This window comes from Anabrus simplex, chromosome 3, assembly GCF_040414725.1.
Source record: "Anabrus simplex isolate iqAnaSimp1 chromosome 3, ASM4041472v1, whole genome shotgun sequence".
Classification (NCBI taxonomy): Eukaryota; Metazoa; Arthropoda; class Insecta; order Orthoptera; family Tettigoniidae; genus Anabrus; species Anabrus simplex.
In genome coordinates, this window is record NC_090267.1 from 288965395 (window position 1) to 288992022 (window position 26628).

Below are 26628 nucleotides of genomic sequence, written 5' to 3' on the forward strand. Positions count from 1 at the left end.
AATAATAATCGTATATCCTCTTCTACCGAATTGCATGCCTTCTTAGGTAGTGTCATTTAAACGTCTTGCGTACATTTCGATTGTGCTGCTGTCTAGCAACGAAGACAGGATTCTACTGGACGGTACCAATGTTTGAGTTAATTTTGTCGGGTTACAATGAATGCATCTTTAACATGCCATCAAATGGACCTGGAGAGCCAAGATTTTTGACAGCCGTTCATGTATCAATTACACCTGGAACTGAACCCACGAACTCGGGAGTATACATCGGACACCCCCCCCCCCCCCCCGCGATACACGTAGGCGCAGTTTAATTAATTAATGTTAGGATTGGGAAGGAAGTGGTTGTTGTGTTGAGAAAGATGACACATTCTCATTTCACTGAAATACGAAATCGCTGGAAACAATTTGGAGGATGTAAGTGATGAGATGCGAACGCGTATGTCCTTTGACGTATTGCATTCATTTGTAGCGCCTCAGTACGCTGAACTAATACAGTCAGTTGGAACGTTTATTTTTATTTTTTTGCTATTTGCTTTACGTCGCACCGACACAGATAGGTCTTATGGCGACGATGGGATAGGAAAGGCCTAGGAAGTGGAAGGAAGCGGCCGTGCCCTTAATTAAGGTACAGCCCCGGCATTTGCCTGGTGTGAAAATGGGAAACCACGGAAAACCATCTTCAGGGCTGCCGACAGCGGGGCTCGAACCCACTATCTCCCGATTACTGGATACTGGCCGCACTTAAGCGACTGCAGCTATCGAGCTCCGTGGAACGTTTATTAGGGTTCTTGGAGATCTTAGAGGGTTTCTCTTATAAACCCAGACCGTCCAGCGGCGTTTCTATTCTCCGAGACCTAAGGAGGCGCGCGTAGTTCTTGATCTTGCAAGGAGCGTGCACGTGTTCGACCTAGCATCAGTAGTCAGTCTGAATCTCAGCTGTTAACATCCTGAGACGTATATCATTGCAAGTACGAGTCGGCTCGACGGGGACGCGATGCATTTGTTCGGCAATTCCCTGTGAAGTGCCACCTTCATGAGCACAGATTTGTGTAATTATACTACTGGCTCAGTGCTCAATAAAAAACATACCCCCACACGAACAGTTTTAACAGAGGAAAAGCTAGAAGATATTGATGCGACTCTTGAACGGTCACCGAATAAATCACTCAAAAAACAAATAGGGTTTCGGTTTCTTCTGCACACAGAGCTTGCAAAGCTGTTACATATCAAACCGTACAGGTTTACACGGGCCCATTGTTTAAAACCTGGTGATCCAGCCACAAGAGTGAGATATTGTGAGTGCTGTTTTGCATCATTGAACGATCGTTTATTCGACCCACAGCTTGTGTTCTTTTCAGATGAGGCCTGCTTTCATCTTAATGGTCGTGTGAACAGTCATAACTCTCTCTATTGGTGTACAGAACATCCTAATGGTGTTTATAAAGTCCCTTATTATGAAGGATGACGGGGGTACGCTGTTGCTTCACGTCCGTAGGTTTAACCTCAAAGTGTCCGACTCGTTGGCTGAACGGTCAGCGTACTGGCCATCGGTTCAGAGGGTCCCGGGTTCGATTCCCGGCCGGGTCGGGGATTTTAACCTTAATTGGTTAATTCCTACAGCACGGGGGCTGGGTGTATGTGTTGTCTTCATCATCATTTCATCCTCATCACGACGCGCAGGTCGCCTACTGGAGTCAAATAGAAAGACCTGCAACTGGCGAGCCGAACCCGTCCTGGGATATCTCGGCACTAAAAGCCATACGACATTTCATTTCACCTCAAAGTGCCCTACACGTAACCCCTGGGTGGTGCTAAGAAAGCAACAACATTGGCAACCAGACAATCCTTGGGATCTCCTGGCTTAAAACATATCACAATGACAAGACTTCAGGGAAACGGTCCTTATAAGGACTAACTACAATATAGGAACCTGGGTGGTAGTATACAAATAATGCAGATCAACATAGAAGGCCTAAGCAGATCGAAGTGTCAGTTTTTATCAAGACAATCTCTGGAAAATAGTATTGATGTAATTGCTTTGCAGGAAACTCACGTAGCAAATGAAGACCAATTGCGTACCAGAGGTAAAATACCAGATTATGAACTTCTAGGTGCAACATTCCATCAAGCATATAGAAGTGCAACATATGTACGAAATACAGTAGAGAATGCTTCCCTGATCTCCGCAAGCATAAGAGATGATGTCCATTCCATTGTAATCAAGATATGGGATGTTACAGGCATCAGTATGTATAAACCTCCTGCTACCTCATGTACAGCACATTTCATTCAACCATACCCTCACCCAACTGTCTATCTAGGTGATTTTAACAGTTACCATGAGCAATGGGGATATTGTGACTGATTCCAACGGGGACGCTTTGACTTCGTGGCCTGAAGAGCACAATTTCCATCTTCTTTATGACTCTAAAGATCAGCGTACTGTCAGATCAGCTGCTTGGAGGAGAGAGTATAATCCTGATTTATGCTATGTGTCTACCGACTACAACACTAGACCTCTACCAAAGATGCGAAGAGTTCTCCTGATTTTCCCCATAGCCAACATCGACCATTTGTAATGGAAATTGGAATTAAAGTTCCAATAGTATCCTCAATTCCTCATCCACGCTGGAACTTTCAGAGAGCAAATTGGATTGGCTATACTGAACAACTTGATAAGTGCCTAGGATGGATTCCACATGTAAAAGACAACTACGAAAGATTTATTGGTACTATAAAAAGCACAACTAAGAAGTTTATACTTAAAAGCTACCGAAAGGAATATATCCCTGGTTGGAATGAAAACAATGATGTTCTCTACCAAGAGTTCCTTACAACTGGTGACCAATGCATAGCAGATGAATTACTCCACAGTCTGGATGCTGCCCGCAGGCAGAAATGGACAGAAACAGTTGAAAGCCTTGACTTTAAACGCTCAAGTCGAAAAGCATGGTCCATTCTAAGAAAGCTAGGAGGAGGGTTGTCGGGTAGATCGAATTAGTTCTCCAGTAACTCCTGATATGGTTGCAGCACAGATTGTGAACAATTCACAAGCTCCAGAAGATCGCGATCATACTACACGGATAAAACGTGAGCTGAAAACATTGAGGGCAACCAGTCCAGAAGACAGTACTTATTCCAAGCCATTCAGTCCACAAGATATATCAAATGCCTTACAATGCACGAAGTCAGGCAAAGCCCCTGGGTTTGATGGCATTCACCCTGAATTTCTGTTACACTGTGGAAGATATGCTAGAATATGGCTTGCTAAATTCTGCTCTGACATCCTACAGAGATGGTCTGTCCCTCGTCTTATGAAACGGACAATGATCATTGCTATCCTAAAACCAGAAAAAATCTAACAATCAACCCAAAAATTACCGTCCGATTGCTCTTCTGAGCATAGTATACAAACTTCTGGAAAGGCTAATCCTAAACAAAGTTCCGTCATTTTTCAGAATTTACCTGTTGAACAAGCAGATTTCCAACCAAACCGTAGCTGTACAGATCAGGTTTTGTCACTAACAACAATTATTGAGGCAGGCTTTCAAAACAACTGAAAACCTTTGTGGCATTTATTGATTTGACTGCAGTTTTTGACACTGTGTGGAAACAAGTACTTATCTGCAAACTATTACGTGTTTTGCCATGTAAGAAGATTGTACGCTCACCAAGAGGAAGTTCCGTGTAATACTGGGAAATGGCACTAGCAGTGAGAAAACTCTAAACAATGGTCTTCCCCAAGGTTCTGTATTAGCTCCTCTGCTTTTCAACCTGTACATAGCTGATATACCTGAAACTAGCTCTAGGAAATTCGGATATGCTGATGATTGGGCTCTGGCAGTACAAGATAAATTCATGGAAAACGCTGAAGGAACACTGACGGCTGATCTTATCACCTTGGGACAGTACTTTTGCAAATGGATATTACAACCGAATCCAAATAAAAGTTAAGTTACATGTTTTCACCTTAGCAACAAAATGGCCAATCGTGATCTGAAGGTTCAGTTTGAGAACACTTCTCTTGCCCACAACAGATATCTACTGTATCTAGGGATTACTCTTGACAGAACTCTGTCCTTCAAGAAACATCTTCAAAATACGGCTGCTAAGTTACGATCAAGAAATATCATCTTACAGAAGCTGTGTGGAACCACCTGGGGATCATTAGCATCTACCCTACGGTCTTCAGCTCTTGGTCTTGTGTACTCTGCTGCAGAATACTGCCTATCAATATGGCTGAACAGCAGTCACACCAAATTAATTGACACTCAGCTGAATCACACCATGCGTATGATATCAGGGACAATTAGATCTACTCCCACTTTCTGGCTACCTTTTCTATCCCATATTCCACCACCTCACCTCCTTCGAGAAAATGCTCCCCTATGAGATTATAAGAAAATAACTAACAACAGTCAGTTGCCAATCCATGGTGACATCAATGATGCTCTTATTAACAGGCTAACAGGTTAAAATCTAGACACCCAACTGCTAGAACAGCCAGAAACCTAGCAGGCGCTAACTTTAATCTGCTTCAGGCATGTAAGCAAGTATGGATATCCAGTGCTCCATCAGAATATCACTATCTACCATGGCTGAAAAGCAAACCAGAGGGTTTTGATCTTCCACGAAGACCAGGACAACTATCAATAGGATTCGCACTGGCCATGGCAGATGTGCTGCCTCCCTGTATAAATGGCGTGCAGTTGTGGTGCTGTGAAGCAAACAGTTCGGCGCATTGTGGAGCAGTGTCCTCTCACTGCCTACCAGGGAAACCCAAGAGATTTTTTTCTGCTCTCACCCTTGTGTGTTGAGTATGTAAATAATTTGAACCTGTAAATACTTCAAACTGTAAATATTATGTATTACTATTTTATCTATAATGTGATGTGTTAGTCAAGTGCTAAATAAATAAATAAATAAATAAATAAATAAATAAATAAATAAATAAATAAATAAATAAATAAATACATAAATAAATAAATAAATAAATAAATAATCAAATAATCAAATAATCAAATAAATAAATAAATAAATAAATAAATAAATAAATAAATAAATAAATAAATAAATAAATAAATACTTCCAGTACCTTTTGTAAGGTAAGATTTCTTATAAGATTGTATACACGCTTAAAGCAGGGCGGACGCGCACGACGTAAGTTGGGCTGAGGCAGCTGCAGTAGCGTCGAGTACAAACACCGTACGCTCGGTCTGCGTTTATAAGAGAGACCCTGTACATGGGTACGAGCATGGAATATCCATGTCCGTCATAAGAAGTGCCTAGAAGGTGATCCCAGGATCTATCAACTTCGGAGAGTCCACTGCGGAGCTTCTTCCTGAGGAACGCTTTGAGGTTCTTTGCTGTCTTTTGCCGATAACTTTATCTTTCGATGTATCGGACTTCCTCGTTTTCAACTTCTCTATTAGAGTTGGGAGATGGGGGCATCGTTGCCTAGTTGTAGTTCCTAAAACAGTAACGACCACCACCACCATCACCACTTCTTTAACTTCTTCAACCAGATAAGCCCTATCTCATTCTCGACCTGTGTGACCAGCAGTAGGTTCGCAGGCTCTCTATCAGTCGAACATTTGAGGCTGAAATGGCTCGTTTATTCAGTTAGAAGTATCTTTAAGTTAACGAATGTCTCTTCTTGAAATTTATTTTTGGAAGAGAGTGTCGTGTAAAAAAATGCTTTTGGAAATCTCACCGACGTTACGTGCGGGCCGCTGGACAATCCAAGACTACTTGTTATAGTTTAAGACTAAGCTGTTGACTTTGTAGAGTGATAACCTTAACTGTCTCCTAAACCCATTAATAGGTCATCCGAGGTCGGACATAATTGTAGACTTATGATTTTGTTTCAGGACGTAGCTGCTCGAGGTCTCGACTTGCCTCATGTGGACTTAATCATCCAATACAATGGCCCTTGTACTGTACGGGATTATGTACACAGAGTAGGTCGTACAGCTCGAGTGGATACTGCAGGTTCGGCAATATTGTTCCTCACACCCTCCGAAATGGAGTTCATCCGGCGGCTAGAGGACCATTCCATCAGGTACAGTGATAAAATAATTTAAACACTACATTAATTTACCAGGGATGAAAACTACGAGGGTAAGTCTAAAAGTAAGTTTCCCTAATCCTCTGTTGTTGAATGGATACGAATAGGTCAAGATAAAGGACATTGTTTTAATTCTCACTTTATTTTCACTGAAGTTATTGAAGAATATGTCGTAGAGTAAAATGAGTTTCAATATTCCCCGATTATAGAAAGTGGTGTCCTCATCGTTGAACTATTTCACCACTTCATCATCTTTCCGTCCGTCCTGCAGATGTTCATGAATTTCGTGAACAAATGCGTCTGTTGTTGATGGACGGTCACTTATCCCCTCATCTTTTACAGCCGTTCAACCTCAGCAAATTCTTGGCACCATTTTCGCACCTTTCTCTCCGGATACACACACCACTTGACAATGTCGACAGATTCTGTGTTTTCTGCCTAAAGAAAACTGATCTCTACGCGCACTTCCTCCTGCAACCATTCACTCAGTACGTACCTTAATATTATTCATGCTCGACGATACGTAAATATAAATATTATATGCCAGAAGACTGAATCTTAATTAGGCTCATTATAGTTCAAGTTTCATTGTGATACAGGTTCTCCACCAATCAGAGTTCAGATTTTCATTTTGATACAAGTGTTTGAGCAGTTAGGTAAGGATAGCATCGCACCTGCGCTCAGCGCATTAGCTTCGCACTTGTTTCCAAAATCAAACATGTCGGACACGCACATTAACGGGTAACATCAATGCACCTTCTACTTCCAGTATTCTACAACCACACGGCACATTCCCGCAAATTCACTTCACAAACTGTACAATAAACAGTTTGTATTTGAAATAAAGCTAGGTTATGATAACCTTCTATCAAAGCTTGAAATCATATGACATTGTCAAGGTTTCTGATCCACTCACGGAAAATCAATAACCCAGCCCATGCGCTCTACGCTCTGTTCAGTAAACTCAACTGTTAAGCGACATCTCGACAGAAATTTATGAATATTTAAAAAATAGAGTTATAATTATCGTCGTACATAAACAGTCGTTTGCAACTTGGCTCTAATGGTAATTAAGACACTTCTATGGAAATTATAAAACTCGCTTCGCTCGTTTTATAAATTCGTGTCTTAATTATTGCCATTATAGACTTGTTGCACAATTTACAATTGTGTTACAGTCGAACCTCCCTTCTGCGGACACCGTCGGTTCCGAGGAAAAATGTCCGTTACGAGAGGTGTCCACTAAAATAAGTTTGTAAAAATAATCGAACATTTTAACGGCAATGAATATCCACCTTAAATATAAGCAAACATATCTTTATTTTTATTATTCTAAGTCATTTCTGTGTTAGTATTTCGTAGAGAGTTATTATAAGTGATTTTACGTTATTTACAAGCATTACAGCTTCGTGAAGTAATCGTGAAGCTTCGTCTGTGTAAATTTAGCACATGCTAACTTAACTGCGATATTCAGTTCTATTCTTCACAATAGTGTTTATTTGAGTTTTCCCGCAGTTGAATTTTTCGGCAAGCTTTCTCACTGAAAGTCCCGTGTCGCTTTCTAGAATTACATTCCTTCTTGCCTCGAGATCTAAACACGATCGTCCCGTGTTACTCATGTTTAACAGTCAACTGAACTGCTACGGTATTTCTATCTCACTAATTAGTGCCTGTACTGTACTGTCTTTTCCTTCTCAAGTTGTCTACCTGAGCTCGACCTTATCAGCGACAATCCGAGTTATGAAAAGAATGATGCAAGAAGGGTCGAAAATCCTCAGGTAACTCGTGAGTCAACCGTCTCTGGCAGCATTTCTGGGCAATTAGAATTCTCGGAATAGGCCTGTACACAACTAGGTAGAACTGCATTCCGATGTACACTCTCTCCCCTCGCACTCGAAATAGTACAAACATTCAAAAGGGATTTCCTTATGTCTGAAGAATGGGTTTAAAAGAAAGGATGACATGTGGTCCGGCGTAATAAATTGTCCTGCAACGTGTAAAGTGTCCGCTTAAGTCAAGTGGACGGGATAAATGGTGATGTCCGCTGTCCGGAGTTCGAGGTGTCCGCTTAAATGAGGCCAATTTAACACTTGTCTTATGTAAAATAAAATCGGTTCCGAGGGAAATTGTCCGTATAGGCAGGTGTCCGCTGAATAAGGGTGTTCGTTAGGACGGGTTCGACTGTATTTGTATTTGTAATTATACGTTATGTAGATGTATGCTCTTCTAGTGGCTAAGTGTAAAAGATGGCCTTGCCCCAAACATCGCCGGCAATAAAGGCATTATCTATCTATCTATATACCTATCTATCTACCTCACCATTTTGCGACTATTGGGGGAAGGTTCTTTTTCACTGTCTGTGCCTCTGTGCTCCATCAGTTAATTGAGCTACGAATTCGCGGAATGATGTGTTGCAGTGAGGTATGTTCATTTGTTTCTCAGAAATGAAATAGGGAGACTTACATTTTGACTTTTCGTTGTACTTATTGATTTCACCTCAAGCTGAGAAATTCTTTTGAATTAGAGAGGTGGAAGCATCCCACTTATTTCTGGAATACCTTCTTTAGTCCGTTGGTATTGAAATCACATTGATAATCGAATGACCAAAAAGCTCTCTGTAGTGGCTTGTTGAATGTGTATGTTACTGTAACTCAATTCTATGATCTAACATGTTTTTTCATTTGGTAGGTCGTGCGCTTGCAATATGATATTTGGTCCTTGTATACCAACTGAATTAGCCCACTTATGTATTCTTTAAATGTTACTTACCCATACACCGTAGCAGTTTTCGTGTTCGGAATGATAACACATCCTCATTTTTACTGAAATTGAAATAAATCACGGGTGTCAATTTCGAGGATATAAGTGGTGAGATTCACACCCGTATGTCTTTTGATTTGTGGCATTCATCTGTACCGCCTGAAGCCAGTAGGAACGTTTAGTATGGTTCGTAATTGGGACCATACTGAACCCATAATTCTACCTTGCTGTAATTTCAACTACGAGATGGAGTACATCCATATTTTTATTGCAACCTTATCTCGCGTTCTGTGGCGTGACAACTCGCAGCGGGAAGCGGCCCACCAAACAACGAACGAGATCGGAACATTTAGGAAGACCTCGGGTAATTAATAATGAAATTCTGGATAATAACCTTCATTGCGAGAGATTTCGGCACTGTCATTAACAAAGAAATAGGTAACTAAGAATTTTGGGAAATATTTGTTAAAGCTAAGGTCCACAGGGTGGAAATGTATTTAATTAGGCTTGGAAAGAAGTTGGCACCTATCTTGGCCGAGAGAAAAACACGTGTCAAAGGTATGCAGTCAAAATGCGCGGGAACCCTCGTGCACGAAATTCATTAATTGCGCCCGTTAAAATAACAGGAAGAATCAACAAACAGCACCATCATGACTGAAAAAATAGGTGGAATGTCTGCGATGAGCCTCGAAGAATTCGGTCCAGTGATCATCAGTTGGAATGATTGCATCACAGTGGATAACGCCAATCAGAGATTCCTTTCTACATGCATAAATACCCCCTCCTTAGGCAAGACTGTCAGTCATCATTCAACTGTCCGAGAGAGTGAATCTGCGTCAGGTGACATTAAGAAGGAGGCTTAAAGTGGGGGAAATAGACTTGTAGAATCTCTAAAGCCAGTTGGCTTGAGGGAGGAATATATTACCAAGCGGAAAATGGTGAACGGAGACAAACTAAGTATTGATAACATTGTATCCACGATATTCATCCCGGTCGGGGAAGAAAATCATAAGTTAAATAATTGTGGAATTCCTGAATTTCTGCATAGGAAGACGGAATGGATAGCTCTTGTGAATTACTGCAGGGGATGTTGTTTTGGTAATCGGTAAGGGAGGACTGCTGTAGTCTGACGGAGATAAGCTTATGTCTCACGGTCAGTCACACCTGTGAAACATCTGGAGAGGGAAGAGTTGGAAGATTCCGCAGACTGTTTTATAGATGGGCCGGCACAAGGTTGCACTTGACAGTTGTAAGTCATGTTGGCACCACTACATAAATGAAATGAAGAACGTCACCCGTTAATCAGAATCACCAATCTACTACCATTTATGTCAGATACAGTTACGCATTTTATTCATGTTAATTCTTATTTAATGCCATATAGTACTTATAATCTTTTATTTGCTTACACAAATATGAGAATTTAAAGAAAGTTATAAAGTTTAAGCGAGCCACAAAATAAATACGAACTATTTACAGTCGATTGCTGTTGGCAATATGGGTAGTATAGTGGTGCCATCTATAACTAGCTTGAATACCGCATTGAAGTGTTGCAGTTTTGCCTGTCTCCGCTAGCACGTGGTCAGGTGTCATTCGCGCGTTAATGAAAGATTTGTTTTCGTTGTGAGATAATTGTGAAATTTTATTTTAACTAATGCAGTGCGATGTCTCGGAGACGGCAACATACATTAGTCATGAAGCGCGGAGTGTCCCTTAATAGTCAGGCATTAGAATTAGTGCGGAGAACTCGCGAGTTTTACGAAAGGGAGAGGAAATTCGTACGCTAGCCGCCTTTCTGTTCCTGCAGATCATGGTGTGGAACGCATATGTCAAACATTAGGGCTTTCAAATCGTACTGTTATTCAGAGCGGTGTTCGCCTCCAAGAACAGAAGTAAAAAGGGACTGGGGTACCGGTACATAGCAGTGGCTGAAACGGGGCTGATGGTAGGGACTTGTTTCACAGCACTCCGGGAAAGAAACGAATTAAGCTATCTCCTGTAACAGGAATTATTTCCAGGCTGGTGTAATACGAAGACACGAGTACGATTATTACAGCTCAAAGTCCCTTCTGTCATTGTTATGGACAATGCACCTTACCTAACTCCGTAATAATGGACAAGACCGCTACTTCCAGCGCCCGTAAAGAACTGTTAGTAGAATGGCTGCGGTGAAGAAATACCCCAGCGCATATGTGTCTGACTAAATTAGTCGACGAAGTAGCGAAGGAACAAGGGCACGAGGTGATTAGGTTGCTCCCATACCAGTTACTTCAACCTCATTGAGTTGGTACGGTATGAGGTGAAGTAAAACATTACGTACGCACTAATAAGTCCTTACTGAAGTGGAAGGACTGTTCGGAAGAGTATTGCTCGAACGGACACGGTTTTGTGGGTGAAAAAAGTTGGCCATGTCGCAACGTTAATTAATTCGGCAATGGCAACACATGGCATCATCAGAGACTGTCAGGAGTTGATGATCTGATGACAATGACAACGAAGGCGACGGTAGTGATGGCAGTGATCTGGAGTATATTGAGCCTCTACCTTTGTGAATCAGGTATGAAAATAAGGTTTCTGAATTTTCGTAAATTTTATAGATTTTACTTGAAACATTTTGTGTTAGCACCGGTGTAAATTATTCTAACATTTATTGGTGTATTTAAAGTGAGATTCTTGTCGGCCGATTTCTTCCGTACCTTCTAACATCGCGATAATAAGAACTTCGTAGTATATTTATCTCGTATCATATTGTGTGATGAATAAACGGTGAGTATAAAGTTCGATTTTTGTCGGCGGATTTCATTTGTATTATGTATCATCGCGATGACATTAAAAATATCTCTCCCATGTTTTTAAAAACTCACGTGTCGTGCAATCAGCTGTTGTTACTGCGGCAACATCGATTCGTGCACCATTGCAGTGTGACCAACATTGTGCGCAGCTGTCATGTGCAACCTTACGCCGGCCCACCTTTAGTTGAGTTCTTGACACGAAGCGGGGCGGTTTAATTCTTGTATATGTGTACAGAATAAAATTTGTTGTAAGGTGTTATATAAAAGTGCAGAATCAGTGTATTTATAAGGTAGAATGTGTCCTGCAATTATGAGAGGCTAAGTCCGAAGTGACTGGCATAAAGTGAAACCGAGATAACGCCACGTCAGCGACGAAATTAGAGGCCTGTCTAATTTAAATATCATGTTTTAATTAGAAATGTAAATGTTTGTCCCTTTAAATTAATTAATTATAAATAATTAATTATTAATTAATGATTAATTAATTAATCATGACATCGTGTTGTATATGTGGCGTGTGTAAAATTTAAGTGTTGCGACGACGAGGATATGCCCTGTCCTTATTCTAGTGTGGAGGCGAATTGTCAGTTATTTATCTCAGCGCGCGAGATTTTGAAATGTGTTTAAATTTTTTTCTTTTTTTTTGCTATTTGCTTTACGTCGCACCGACACAGATAGGTCTTATTGCGACGATGGGATACGAAAGGCCTAGGAGTGGGAAGGAAGCAGCCGTGGCCTTCACTAAGGTACAGTCCCAGCATTTTCTTGGTGTGAAAATGGGAAACCTCGGAAAACCATCTTCAGGGCTGCCGACAGTGGGGTTCGAACCCACTATCTCCCGGATGCAAGCTCACAGCTGCGAGCACCTAACCACACGGCCAACTCGCCCGGTTTAAATTTCCTCAAAAAATAAAAGTGCAGTTAAATATTGCATTGAAAAATCAGTGAAATTTCGTTCTGGTCGATGAAAGTTACAAATATGATAACGATAAAATGGACCTTATGAGTGTGATAAAGTCAAATATCCACGTATGCAATAATAATAATAATAATAATAATAATAATAATAATAATAATAATAATAATAATAATAATCATGTTAGGATAGAATTTGAGATGATAATTATGCGACCAGCAGTAATGTCAAACGAGATTTCCGGTTTGTACGATATCCAGTGAAGTATGATAAAGTTGGCATTTTTTGTGAAACTTAAATTTTGTGACTATTTGTAATACAGGAAACCATGGTATGCTCTTTTGCTCCTGAGGTTCGGAAAATTTCGAGAAGTTAATTATGGGATAATTATAAAGTTATTTCTTCATGGGATAGCTTGTATTTTAAAAAGTTTCAAGCAAGAAGAAAATGGATTGTAATGGAAATGAAATATTCTGAGAATAATTAGGAAGATATTAAAGGCAGAGTAAGCCTGTATTTTATGAGTGATGTAGAATAAGCAGGATGTCGAGGATAAGAGGCCCTGTATTTCGACGGAGAGGTATTTTTGTGACATAGTGTATAGGTTGAGGTGTTATATTTCTGAGACAGGCTGTATGAGAGGTACGATGTCCTGTAGCAATCCAGAACGATTGATGAATATAAAGGTTGTCAGATCCAAGAGAGCGCGTTGTAACGCCTATTTTAAGTACAAGTTGATGTTCTCTCATGATTACTATTTTATGTAAGACCGTAGGTAACGGCAGTTAAGTCTAGGTGACGGTTCTGTTTGATACGAGCGATAGCGGACCTCACGAACAAAATACATACTGACACACGGTCAGGATAATACTTAATTATTGTAAATTGAATTCTATTCTGTATTTTTACGAGACGGAAATATCGCTGACTGGAAACATTGCGGGTGTGAAAAATAAATTTTATCAGAATGAGAGTTTAGCTTGCGTAGGTCGATGGGAAGTTACTTCACTGGACAGTTCACGGTTATACCTGTTTGGAGTGTTAACATGGAAGGTCAGTTGGAGCCTCACATTCCAGTTGTGCCGTGAATATCCTGATGGTAGTGATTATTGTTTTCAGTGATATTGCATAATACCAAACGGGAGTTGAGTTTATTTTTATTTAGCGAATTTCACTGCTTGTGTTGAGATTGTATTGAGGAATATATTTAACTATTCGAACATTTTGTTTAATTTCGATTTCACGCTTTATTGTCGGAAGTAGGCACAGTAATATTTCCAGGTTCGAGTTCATTTTTGTAGCGAATTTCTCTTAATGTGTTAGAATTTCAACGAAGATCAGATTGAAATATCCGAACATTGTGTTTAAAGTTTAGATTTCGCCTGGCAGTATGAATAATGTGTAGATACCATAACGTTGGCTCAACGACAGATTTAGGTTGCCGCGTGTACTATATAACTTAAGGAGGAGTAGAGACTTTAACGTTGGCTCAACACGGGATTAAGGCGGCGTCTGTACATAGTCATGTCTTAAGTTAGGCTTTTTTTGTAAATCCACTTGAACGATGTTAGTGTTTTGCAGTAGTGGCTACGAATGTAAAAGTTGTTAGCAGGTACTATCAGGCCATGTTTTGGCAAAATTCTTACTAGCCAGAAGGTGCTCCCATAATAGCGTTGCATCAGTAGTGGCATGAATGTAAGGGTTGCCCCACGAGGAAGCCTGGCTAATGAAGACTGATCCTTACTGCTTAGCTGCCCGTGTTCAAGTTCGATGAACTTTCGTTTTCTATTTGCTTGTCTTTAACGTTTTGTCGGGTGTCCGGTATATTATGATAGTGCCGTGTTTTGACACTTAGTTGATTTATGTAGGATTTACACTACGAATGCGGTTTCGATTCGTAGCAGATTATTTTAAGAGCAGGCGGGCTTGAAAGAGTTTGCGTCAAGGAGACAAGGGAAATGATTCGAAGACGAAGGAAATTGGGAACGGCTACAAGGTCTTCTATCACGGTACAAGCATAATGAGAAATTGAGTGACGATTTTGATCAGTCATCAGTTCTGTAATAATTTTATACGAGAGTCACTGACTGGCAGATCGCCTCGTGTTCGTCAAAATCGAATCTGACTGCAAATCAACCCACACCATTTCCTGCTGTACCCCACAGACAGAACGCACAGATCACAGGTGCTGAAAAAGAATTCTGGAACAATCATGACGCTCGTGTACGGACGATTTATCCAGCTGAGTGCATCATTCTTGGAGTTGATCTGATCAGCCATGTTGGATTACACATTGCAGAATAAATGTGGTGCCATAGATTACACGGAGACGGTATACTTAATGACGACCGATGCCGCACTGGCTGCAGAATGCATGCTGTGTCATTTCGACTCGGATCCGATTTAGTTGACGACGACGGATGCCGTACTCTGGATTTTGCAGAATTTTCACGAGAGTGACATGAAAACAACCCTGACTAACTTCACAGTCAATGCTAATAGAACAGCGGAAGAAATTTGGAATGATGCAGTACAGCAGAAACACCAGATTGCTAAATGAATGTTAGGAAAATAAAGCGAGGTCATAGGTATATTGATACGGAAACATTGGTGGTGTGATAAAGAATCGCAGGAGAAAAATGGTTTATGAGACATGATGACGAACAAAACTGGACGCAGACTTTGATCGGGACCGCTTACCGAAACAAGGTGCCAAGAGAGGGGTGGCTGCTGCTGGAAACAGTTACTTCAGGCGCTTGTATGGCCATCTCAGCAGGCCAGGAGAAATAACAAGTGTATACCGCCTCGCCAAGTCCCGCAATCGTGCATCCGGTAGCACGCTCATATCATGAGAAGATGAAGAACGGAATGACAACCGGTGCAAATGATGCAGAAACGTGGAAAATAATGGGAGAGCTTGGGACAGAATTTCTTGCCACTCTCTTCAACTGATAATAAGTCTCCATGCATATGGACCACCAGGAGTGTTCGCATGGGTCGGGAAGATTCCACTGATTTTAACAGCTATAGACCGATTCGCTTTTTATGTCACACTATGAAAATATTTCAGCGGGTTCTGGGTAGTAGGCTCAGGATAATAGTTGACTTATATCATGATCAATATGGATTTGTCAAGGGCTGTGGTACTATGGATGTGCACGCCTCACGCTTGAATGATGGAGAAACGCGTAGAAAAGGAGAATGTTGTGCACGTGGCATTTTTGGACCTAGAAAAGCCTTTGGTAGTGTCACTGCCTTCGTAATATACAGGCCGTACTGTAGAAAGCGCACCAAGCACATCAGCTGATCAACTGAGAGGAGCTAAGCGAAAGTTACAAATTGTACTTGTGAATGTAATTCATGGGGATTGGGAGAATTCTTTGGATAATTGCAACTGTTTAAAGACAGAACTTTATATTTAAGTATATTGCATGTTTGTTCTTTAAATTTATCACATCAGGATTTACGCAAACAGCTGTTATTAATATAATGAGACCTCATAGTTTAGGTTAGGTATGGTATCTTCACGTGGTGAGTGATATAAATTCAAGGGACGTAATACTTCTCGTGGAATTTATTAATTTAACTAGCGAACGTACCCGTGCTTCGCTACGGTATTCTACATTGTATTCGAATATCGACGTAAATAGTGTACATGCAGTAAATAAGATTGTTTTAAAATTGCATGTCTCTTAGCGTTATCCGAGAAAGAGCATGGGGAGGTCCCCGTACGTTGTTTCCAATGTAAAAAGTTTGTTATGTATTTGTGATACAACGGCAGGCTCCCTTGTCTACTGCCATTCACAATCGAGTTGGGAAGTTTACATTATAATTGCAGGCCCCATTGCCTACTACGCGGACAGAATCGATTTGGGGAGTATCGTTAAAATGGCAGCCCCCTTTCCTACTTCCAGACAGATTACAGTTGAGGAGTTTTTATTATAATGGCAGGCAATTACCCTACTATCACTCGAAGTTGAGTTGTGCAGTTATCATTGTAATGCCAGGTCCATTTTCCTACTTCCAGCTACCTTACTGCCAGTCACACCAAGTTGGTGAGTTTCCATCAAAATAGCGGGCCACTATGCCTAATGCCAGTCACATTTTAGATGAGGACATTTCTTTATAATGGCGGGCACCCTTGCCTACTGCCAAACACAATCGGGTAGGGGAGTTATAAACAAAACTGCATGCTCACTTGCCTTCTGCAAGTCAAATCGAGAAGGGAACTATTCATTACTATTGTAGGCCTTCCTTACTAATGACAGTTACACAGGAGTTGGAGAAGGAACCCTTTCATACTGCCAGTCAAAGTGCGTGTGGGGAGTACTGATTACAATAGCAGACCCACCCTTTCTCGATCGCTACAAATCGACATCAGTGAATATATATAGATCGACATACGAAAGTATATGCGTGTTTACAATATTGAAGACTTTCATTTACAGATTAACTGCTACTAAACGTACGTCATATCGACAAAGGATTATACCATAAGACACGCCGGATTTAGTGGCCTAAATGGCTGGTCCTATGATATGTCATCTATTCTTGGGTCAGATTGAGTTAGAAACGTGGAACAGGGTAACGTTTTTGTAAGATTATCTCACATTACATTACATTTCGGATAATTATGTGACAGCTACATACATAGCATTTGGCTCACATATGGCTACTGGGTGGGCCAATTTTCGTGAAGAGTTTGATGATTCTGTATTTCATATGAGTAATCGAAAGTATGAATTATGCTGTGAAAATTCCAAATTGACTTAACATCGATTAATAGAGAAAAATCAAACGTAAAATGTATACAGATACGGCAAAAAGTCATAAGACCAAGCTTGTAGATCATTCCAAAAAGAACGGAGATTGTGCAATCTGTTATGTGATAGGAATTTCCGAAGGTCTGCACCATCATAAAAATTGCCTCCATATTTCGATATTCTTCGGGGATAAAAAGTGAAACATTTAATGATCTTGGATGTTTTCCGTTCGTTACAGGCTAAAACGTATAATTTTGTCAAATTTCAATTATCTTCTTTTTCTTCTGGCAAATTATGCCGCAATCTGGATTTTGGGCGAGGCGGGTAAAAATTAGGACTTTCAGGAAACTAAACCAAAAATTATGGAGATGGTCATTATTACCCCTTAAACGGAAAGCTGTACGAAATTTTCGCCAAAATAGTCAGTGTAGAGGTACACAGTCGTTACGATTTTATTTATATTGATAAGGAATCTGCTCCATGTAAAACACCTTTTGGGCTATGTCCGCTGGACTTAACCTGCAAAACTGACCATTCATGATATCTCCCTTATTAATCCTCCTGACGAAAAAATGCACATGAAAAAAGGTTTAGAGGTGGAATTCCATCACGTTCGGTCGATTTCCAATCAGGTTGGTCTTGGTTGGTCTTGTTCTGTATATATTGTGGAAGAGTAAAATCACCATTTCGGTTCCCTATAGACCGCCAGTCCATCCCGGAACATGAAATCTTATTTACGTTTAAAACCTACCTTTGGACAGGTGGATGCTAAATATAAATTTTGGTTTGAATGTCTTCAGTAGTTTTCAAGTTGTAAGGAATACGCTTTACTCGCACCCGCTCGTGAGTTAAGTCCGATGGGACTTGTACAGAAAAACGGTCCGTTAATGATATCTCCGTTATTAATCCTCGTATCGAAATGATGCACATGAGAAAAAAGGTTTAGAAATTAATTTCTACCAAAGCAGGTAGATTTAAATTAACTTTGGTTGTGTATATTTTGTGGAAGTGCAAAATCACTGTTTTGGTTTCGTATAAACCTCCAGTCAGTTCAGGGATTTAGAAACAATATTTGCCCTAAAACCTATCAAGGACAGGTGTATATTCTAAATATGAGTCTTGGTGGAAATACATCCAGTAGTTTGTAGCACTCGCGTACATACGGCGTAATTAAGGAAGAAAATAATACAGTTAAGAAAGTTGAAAGTAATAGAAAATGGATTATAACTGAGGACACCCGGATAACGACAAATATGTAAATGCCAAGTGAATGTATTGGAAAATCAAATGCCCCTCAATAAATTATGCTAGTGTGAGTTATGGATATAATAAAGCGGTAACAGAGGAGAAATTTAGGTCCACTGATTCCTATGTAAACAAATAATAAGATGACTGATGGTGTTATTACTTAATCTATTCGAGGGCGGTTATAACATCCAACGATATTCCGCCAATATCCCTCGGATAGGCCGATTGACGCCTCTCTTGCCTTCTACCCAAGGAACAACCACGAATGTAAAAGCATAATGAGGAAAATGTCAATACGTTACTTCCCTGCTGGCATGCAGTCAGAGACGTTGCCATGGTAACCTGTAGGTTCGTTGTCGGTCTGTCGGTCACTCAATGCAGAGCATGATACCAGCGGAAAACTGTAAATTTCTCCGTCATGTGAAGAGTAAGGTAAATTATGAACATAACGAAAGTTGTTTATAATGAAGAGACGTTTCACGTACGGTAAACGAAGTTTACAGAAAATCAATAGTATAAGAGAAAATGGAGGAAAACCATTCTGGTTTTCCTATAAACCCCCGTCTATTCAAAGATTTTAAAATAATATGCATATTGAAACCTTCCCCAGTATGAGCATACTCTAAATATGAAGTTTGGTTGAGATCTATCCAGCCGTTTCGAAGTGATGGTGGAAAAACCATTCTGGTTTTCCTATAAACCCCCCGTGTATTCAAATATTTTAAAATGATATGCATGTCGAAACCTTCCCCAGGATAAGTATACTCTAAATATTAAGTTTGGTTGAGATCTCTCCAGCCGTTTCGACGTGATGGTGGAAAAACCATTCTGGTTTTCCTATAAACCCCCCGTGTATTCAAATATTTTAAAATGATATGCATATCGAAAACTTCCCCGAGATGAGTATACTCTAAATATGAAGTTTGGTTGAGATCTATCTAGCCGTTTCGACGTGATGGTGGAACAGTCAAACAAACAGCGGACCCCCTACAATTTTATCTCTATAGATTGTTATCGTATAACACACCTTTTTGAGGAAATATAATATGTTGCTACAATGCTAAGAACTTGTGCGTACCACGGCGAAAATACAACTATACAAGTAAATATACACTGATATTTTCATTTTCTTCATATTGTGGCAGGTTACCTTTATGAAAAACGAAAATCCCAACCGAAAATATACCTGTTACGAAAAATAAAGGCGTATGTTTCACTCATTTTCTCGAGATGATGATGAGTTCTGCTCTTGACTTTCTTATTACACATATTTACAGCGGGGCTTTTTTTTATACAGAAAAAAGCATAAAAATGGACTGTAACCAATCGAACCTACATATGGTTATTTCTTGGGTTAGTAATGTTTAGTACGCGCTGCCCTTCCACCCCAAAATTAATGCGAGTAAAAACAAAACCCAGTCTAAAAATGTAAAACTAAATGGAATTTACAAAACCTAACTTTATGCTAAATGATTTTAGCATATATATGCATACATTTAAAAATGTTAAAATTAAACTATTGCTGGTAGATAACATTTAGATGTTGGAAGCAATGCACCTTAATAATTAATTAATAGACTCCTTAAGTACTGTAATTATTCCGCGACAATTTCCGTGAATGTGGGAAGTAACTAACAGATCTTGCTGGTCATTGCATTGATATTTGGGAAAACGTGTGCTAATTCTAAAGAAAAAATGATACAAATGTTTGTGTGGAAGAAAGGTTCTCAAGAAAGTCTTCGAAGGATAGTGCCATAAGTGTCAAGTATGAAGAAACAAGACAGCTACTGTATTTATGGATATCTAGTGTTATTATTGTTGTTGTTGTTTTTGTATGTTTCTTGTCTCCATATTTGTATTAATGCATAATAATTATTTGGTGGGTAGATTGACGAGTAAAACACTCAAGCTTTGACCGCGTAGATCGCACTTCAAACCTACTTCTTCTAAAATTACATAAACCTCGCTTACGATTTACGATGAGATTGCAGGTGTTAGTGATTTCACCTGTTATATTATTGCAAAATTTGTGAATATTTCTTAATTACAAGGTACAGACGTATCAAGTCTTTGCATTGCACGGGTCGGACGGAGGAAACAGCTCGCCTCTTTGAGTGACGTCATCGGAGCTACAGTACGGCCTGTACATTACGAAGGCAGTGGTAGTGTTCCGCATGATCTGATCTGGCGAGCTATCCGGCACCATAGGGTACCAGAAATGTATGTGATCTGGGTCCAGCTTCTCTAACAACCTTTCTTTTAGGAACCTCCTGTATTTACAGGCTGCCAACAAAACGAGGTAAAACATATCCAGTTTTATCTATACAGTTCTATTACTTGAGGAAAATTCTAAATTATAACGAAGATATTCATTCAACCCTTCCACCACTACTGTTTTTTTTTAATCAAAGTATGAAGGCTTTTACGGCCGGTGTCAATATAATAAAAATCTTCTGGGCTATAATGCCTTGGTCCACTCCGCTCGCTTCTTCCAGACGTTTCGACTACTACTGCGGTAGTCATCTTCTGTGGCGTCGTGTAGGTACTCTCTCCTGTATCCCGCCCGTTACAGAAGATGACTACCGCAGCAGTAGTCGAAACGTCTGGAAGGAATGAGAGGATTGGACCACGGCATAATAGCCCAGAATATTTTTTATTATAATGTTCATTTTTTTATGGATACTGTGACGTGGATATGCAGTTCCCGAATCCCTGGATGCTTCTATTTGCAGGCGACGTGATACTTACGGGGGAAATCCCTCTTGACTCCAAAGTCAGCCGCAAATGTGGAAAGACTTGCTGATAGAAAATAAAATGCATCACATTCAAAAAATATAATCTGGAAATCGGTCCTCAGATCAGTGAAATCATTAGCATCGGCGGCCAGGATTTGAAGAAAACCATAAAGTTTAAGTACCTTGGATCCCTGAAAACATCCTGGAACGATACCATCCCAGATGGGAGTTAACGCGGCATGGCTCAAGTGGAGACAAGAAGATGTCTGAACAGCTGAATGCAAAATGTTATAAAACTGTGGTTTGCGATGTGCGAGTGGCAGCCTGCGTCAAGACTTAGTGTAGTCCCAGTTGTAGAAAAAGCGAGAGAGGCCCGGCTCTGGTGGCACGGTCATATCATGAGAAGAACGGACTACTCCGTGGCCAAAACAGCCCTCCAACTCGATCTCGGAGGGCGTCGATCCCATTGTAGATTACTAAAGGGGTGGTAGATAACATCAGGGATGACATGTAGAATGTAGATCTCAATCCTATCGTCTACGACAGAGTTGTGTGAAAGGGACACAGCAGAACAGCGGACCCCGTACAACGCTAAGAAAGAAGAATACGAATAAGAGGAAGAAGGCTGTAGGCCATATTTTAAAGTTTTGAATATTAAGTTAGTAGTAAAGTAGACTTTCAGGGCCGCCATCTGATTGAAACATTTTTTCTTGTATTCACTCTCTCCCTTGCTGCATTGTCATTTCTTTTTACATTAAAAAATAACTATTATTCACCTGATGGTCATAGCAAGGCCCGTTGTAAAGCAGATGTCTACTCTAATCAAAATATGACTATGGCCCAGTGGTCCGTTATAAACATTATCAGTATTAAGAAGGAATTAGTGTTAACATTCTTGTATTTAATAGACCTCCCCTCTATTCAGTTTGTCATTTTCATTTCCCTGTTGGTTGTTTTACTTTCTTACAATGGAACGTTTATATGCATGTGTTTTCTTGGTTTACAGGTTACAAGAGGAAAAAATGGACAGATGTCTTGAAAAGCTTATGCTAGTCGGTTGCTCTTCTTTTAGTAAAAAGGTAAGACATGCTTTATACAGATTGTTTTAGGCAGAATACGTTTCTTAGTGTGTTCTGTTTGAACTTAATACAGTGTATTTCTGTCAAAGATGAATAATTTTTGTCGAGAAATCAGAAAACATCAACAAATATCCCTTTTATGCACAGAGTTATCATCATCCTAATGTTTGTGGAAATGGTTGAAATGTGATTTCTAGTTTATTAAATTATGATACACCTTTAAGCATTTCCGTAGGATTTGTCTCCAAATATATTTTCAGGATTAATTGTTTCTCTCCAGTCCTGGAATTCAACTTGAAGGTTCAGATCTCGTTTTGGATAGAGGGCATTAAATGGTGACACATTTACACAAAATTCAGATTATGAAAAAAAAAAAAATTCTCTACAGGCTTGTAAAAGTTGTATTTGAGCCATTATTGAACTACTAGCTGTTGTACCCGGCGCTGCCCGGGTACTTTGTTGAATGTTTACTTTGTAGCAGCTCAGATCCCGTTACAAGATTTTATATATATATATATATATATATATATATATATATATAAATAATAATAATAATTATTATTATTATTATTATCGTGTTTTAGCGGAGAGGTGAAAGAAGGTGCGGGCTTGAATGGGTCTAACTACAATATCAAGAATTGAATAAAATCTTTAACAAAGGTTATATTTCTCTCAATAAAAAAATACTTAACAAATTTCCACTAGGTGAAATAACAATGAAATATCAGACACAATGCCAATCTTGAAACCAGACTTGGAAAAATCCAAGATTAAGGAATTTTGCAGCTTTGGGGCTTCAAGCCCTTAGTTTACAATTTCAGAGATACCGGATCCAGTTTGCAAAACGTGTGAACTCACAGTGTTTAAACAGGGACGGACATATACCGATTTAAGAACACTTGCTCCCAAAAGTACAATATCTAGCCTTCCAAAGGCACCGTTCACTATTGCAGAAAACTTAGAGAAGAGCTTACAGGCTCTCAGTTTCTTCCAGCCTGCTCAAGGCAACATCACATCAAAACTTACAATCTCTGGTCTCTAAAGGCACTATTTACAAATAGAAATAGTTTCACACAGGGGTATCTAGTACCCAACCTACTGGGCCTTTGCAAAAAAAAAAAAAAGAAGAGGTTAAATAAACGTCCCGAACACAAACTGAATGGAGGCGTACACTGCTCTCCCAGATAATGAAAAATGTAAAACCTACAGGACTCTCGGCTGATTAAACTGGGGCTAGTCCCAAACTACCGAGGTGGCTCGCATGAAAATCACTTTAATACATCACCAAAAAAAACCAGTTATTAAATCGTAGTCACATCAAACCAAGATGAAGGGGAGCTAGAGAGGGTAACCCACTCTTTATCCCAGTTTTACGGTTAAAGACTTTACGAAATTTTACATGAAAAGGAAGAACTTTACATCAAATGGTTACATAGTTCGAAATTCGGACCTTACCCTCGGATAAGTATGCGAAATCAGCAAGAAAGATTGAATTTATGTGGCCATTACCTGGTAGATGTTCTGCGGCCGAAGAAAGAGGCGTCCCGCCTCCTGCCTTAATACACACACTTAGAAAGACGACGATAAGTTGACGAGGAAACTCGAAAAGCCGCAACTTATATACCCTTAGGGAAGGTTCGAGAGAATTCAAGACTAATCCGGACACACCCTCTCAATTTTTATTGGTTAATTCAAAGTGAACAAGACATGCGGGATTGGTTGAAAATTAGTTACAAAAGTTCATGATTGGCCGGATTCAAAACTAGCGGAACGAAAAAGAAGTGTTGCCAATCCAAATAAATGAACATAGATTCAGTTATGAAAATCTAGAAATACGAAACTTTTTTAAGTTATAAGTTTTGGGTAGTGTCATCTGTGAAAAAATGCCCAAACTTCTTGATGTCTAGCAAAACAAAACAAGGAGAAATTCAATCAGTTTAGGAAACTTCACGATATCATAATTACTTAAGATTCCAGTAGTGGCATCTTCCGATTAAAGTCTCAACTTCCTGAAGTAGCAATTTCACATTTTGGTTGGTAGAGGAGTTCATTAAGGCGCTTATTTTGAAAGTGCAGAGTTGAGGTGTACCCCCCGGTACAATTATTATTATTATTATTATTATTATTATTATTATTATTATTATTATTATTATTATTATTATTATTATTATTATTGATGCTTGTTGCTTGTTGTTTAAAGGGGCCTAACATCGAAGGTCATCGGCCCATTATTATTATTATTATTATTATTATTATTATTATTATTATTATTATTATTATTATTATTATTGCATCTGCATCATTATTATTTAATTTCAATTCTGATTTCGCTATGTTGTAATTGATTTTCGCTTACTTGTGTTCGGAGTGTGTTTCGTATATCTGTTCGGTCGAGTTTTTGCGTCAGTGTGGTGACAGCCGAATATTGATTAGTCGTAATTCAGACTAACAGTTATCAGTGAATTACCTGTAAAATTGATTGTCAAGTGTGAATCAAATTTCAAGCCATGTTGTATCTCGCCAGTGAAACAAGAAGGATACATCACCAAATTAGGCTTGAGATACCTACAGATGACACCAACTCAAAGGAATACTTCGTGTTTAAGGTATTGTGACGTGAACCAGTGAGGGATACATTTCTTGTGCAACTTTGAAATGTCCGGTCAAGAGGAATTCAAATTTAATACCTAGTTTCTTTCAGTTATAATGTCATAATTTTATATTCTCATCTGTTTTATGGCAGCAAGTCTTACTATTTTAAGACAAAATTTAAAGCATATATTTTGTTCAATATAAAATTAATTTATCGTTTTTCTTCAATGGTAGAATTAGATAACCTTAAATTCAATGGGGAAACAAAACGACAATCTCCTTTTCCTAGAACTTGTATGTTATGCTGTCTAAGTAAGCTTATTACCTCACACCCTACCTACCTCTGTGGATCAGCGGTAGAGTGTCGGCCTCCGGATCCCAAGATAGCGGGTTCAAACCCGGCAGAGGTAGTCGGATTTTTGAAGGGCGGAAAAAAGTCCATTCGACACTCCATGTCGTACGATGTCGGCATGTAAAAGATCTCTGGTGACACATTTGGTGTTTACCCGACAAAATTCATTAAATCTCAGCCATAGACGCCCAAGAGAGTTTCGGTGTACTCGGTCTGCCATCTAGTGGGGGCCTAGAGTAAAACGGAACGTCGAAATTGACGAGCAGACAGCCAGATGGCGTCAAATTGAAATGTCTGCACACGGTAGCTGAGGCCATACGATTATTATTATTATTATTATTATTATTATTATTATTTACCTCACACCCTAGAGCTATTCAAGACTCTTATTCTATTACTGCTGCATTGAGTTGTAACTGGTCCCCATCAAATATTGTATGTGTAAGTAATCAGGTAAAAACTAAGTGTGAATACATAGTCCGACGAATGCGTGTTTTAATTCATGAATATTTTAATATTTTTTCATTAAAATTCAATTTCATATTTTAAATACAAGTGAGTGATAGTCGCAACTTTTAGCGCTTGTATTACGTGTTAATTATGTGTGAAGTGTACTTTTGTAGATTTATTTATTCTGACGTTGATTGATTTTTTACAAACTACTTTGTAATTTTAGAGGTACTGCTATGTGTTAAATTTTAAGTTTGGTTTATTTTTAGCGTTAAACTTCGTCCTTGTGACAGCGCAGACTGTCTGGGAAGTAGTTGATCTTTTCAAATAAATAATACAGATATGTTATAACTGTATACATTTTCGCGTCGTGCTATGGACATGACGAAAATAATTTCATATGTTATTGGGATTGTCACCAATTAGCCTGGCGACTGGATTCTACACTAATCTCGGTCATTTTGGACATTTTCTTTTTCACCCCTTGCCACTCACCCCCCCCCGCCCGGTGCCTGTAGAGGCCGAACTGGGACTTAAACGGCACCCAGAATACCATAATTCATATCAGCGGCCCTGGAAGCAATGGGTTTGACTCTAATGTAGGTCGTTTTGGTTTTTTTACATGCCACCCACACAGTATTGTTTTCCAGATAACAAGCAATGTGTGTACCAAGTTTGGTTCAGAGTTATATTGGAACATGCACATATACATCCATAACTCGGTCGTTTCGGACATTATGTTTTTCATGTCTTTCATCCCTCATGCCAACATCATTATTTAGATTGTCACTATTCACCTCAGCTGCCCTGAAGACTATGGATTCGTCACTAGTAGGCCTATTGCTCTTTTTCAATTATTTTGACATTTCAC

General features: G+C 39.5%; 1 protein-coding gene across 1 annotated transcript in view; it reads left to right on the top strand.

The window, feature by feature from the left end:
- The window catches only part of LOC136866273 (ATP-dependent DNA helicase DDX31), a 318980-nt gene that overhangs the window by 151793 nt on the left and 140559 nt on the right, over positions 1-26628 (top strand). Inside the window, exons 8-9 of the mRNA XM_067143097.2 lie at positions 5874-6064; positions 22291-22363. Coding sequence (XP_066999198.2) covers positions 5874-6064; positions 22291-22363 — 264 coding nt within the window. The remainder of the gene's footprint in view (positions 1-5873; positions 6065-22290; positions 22364-26628) is intronic.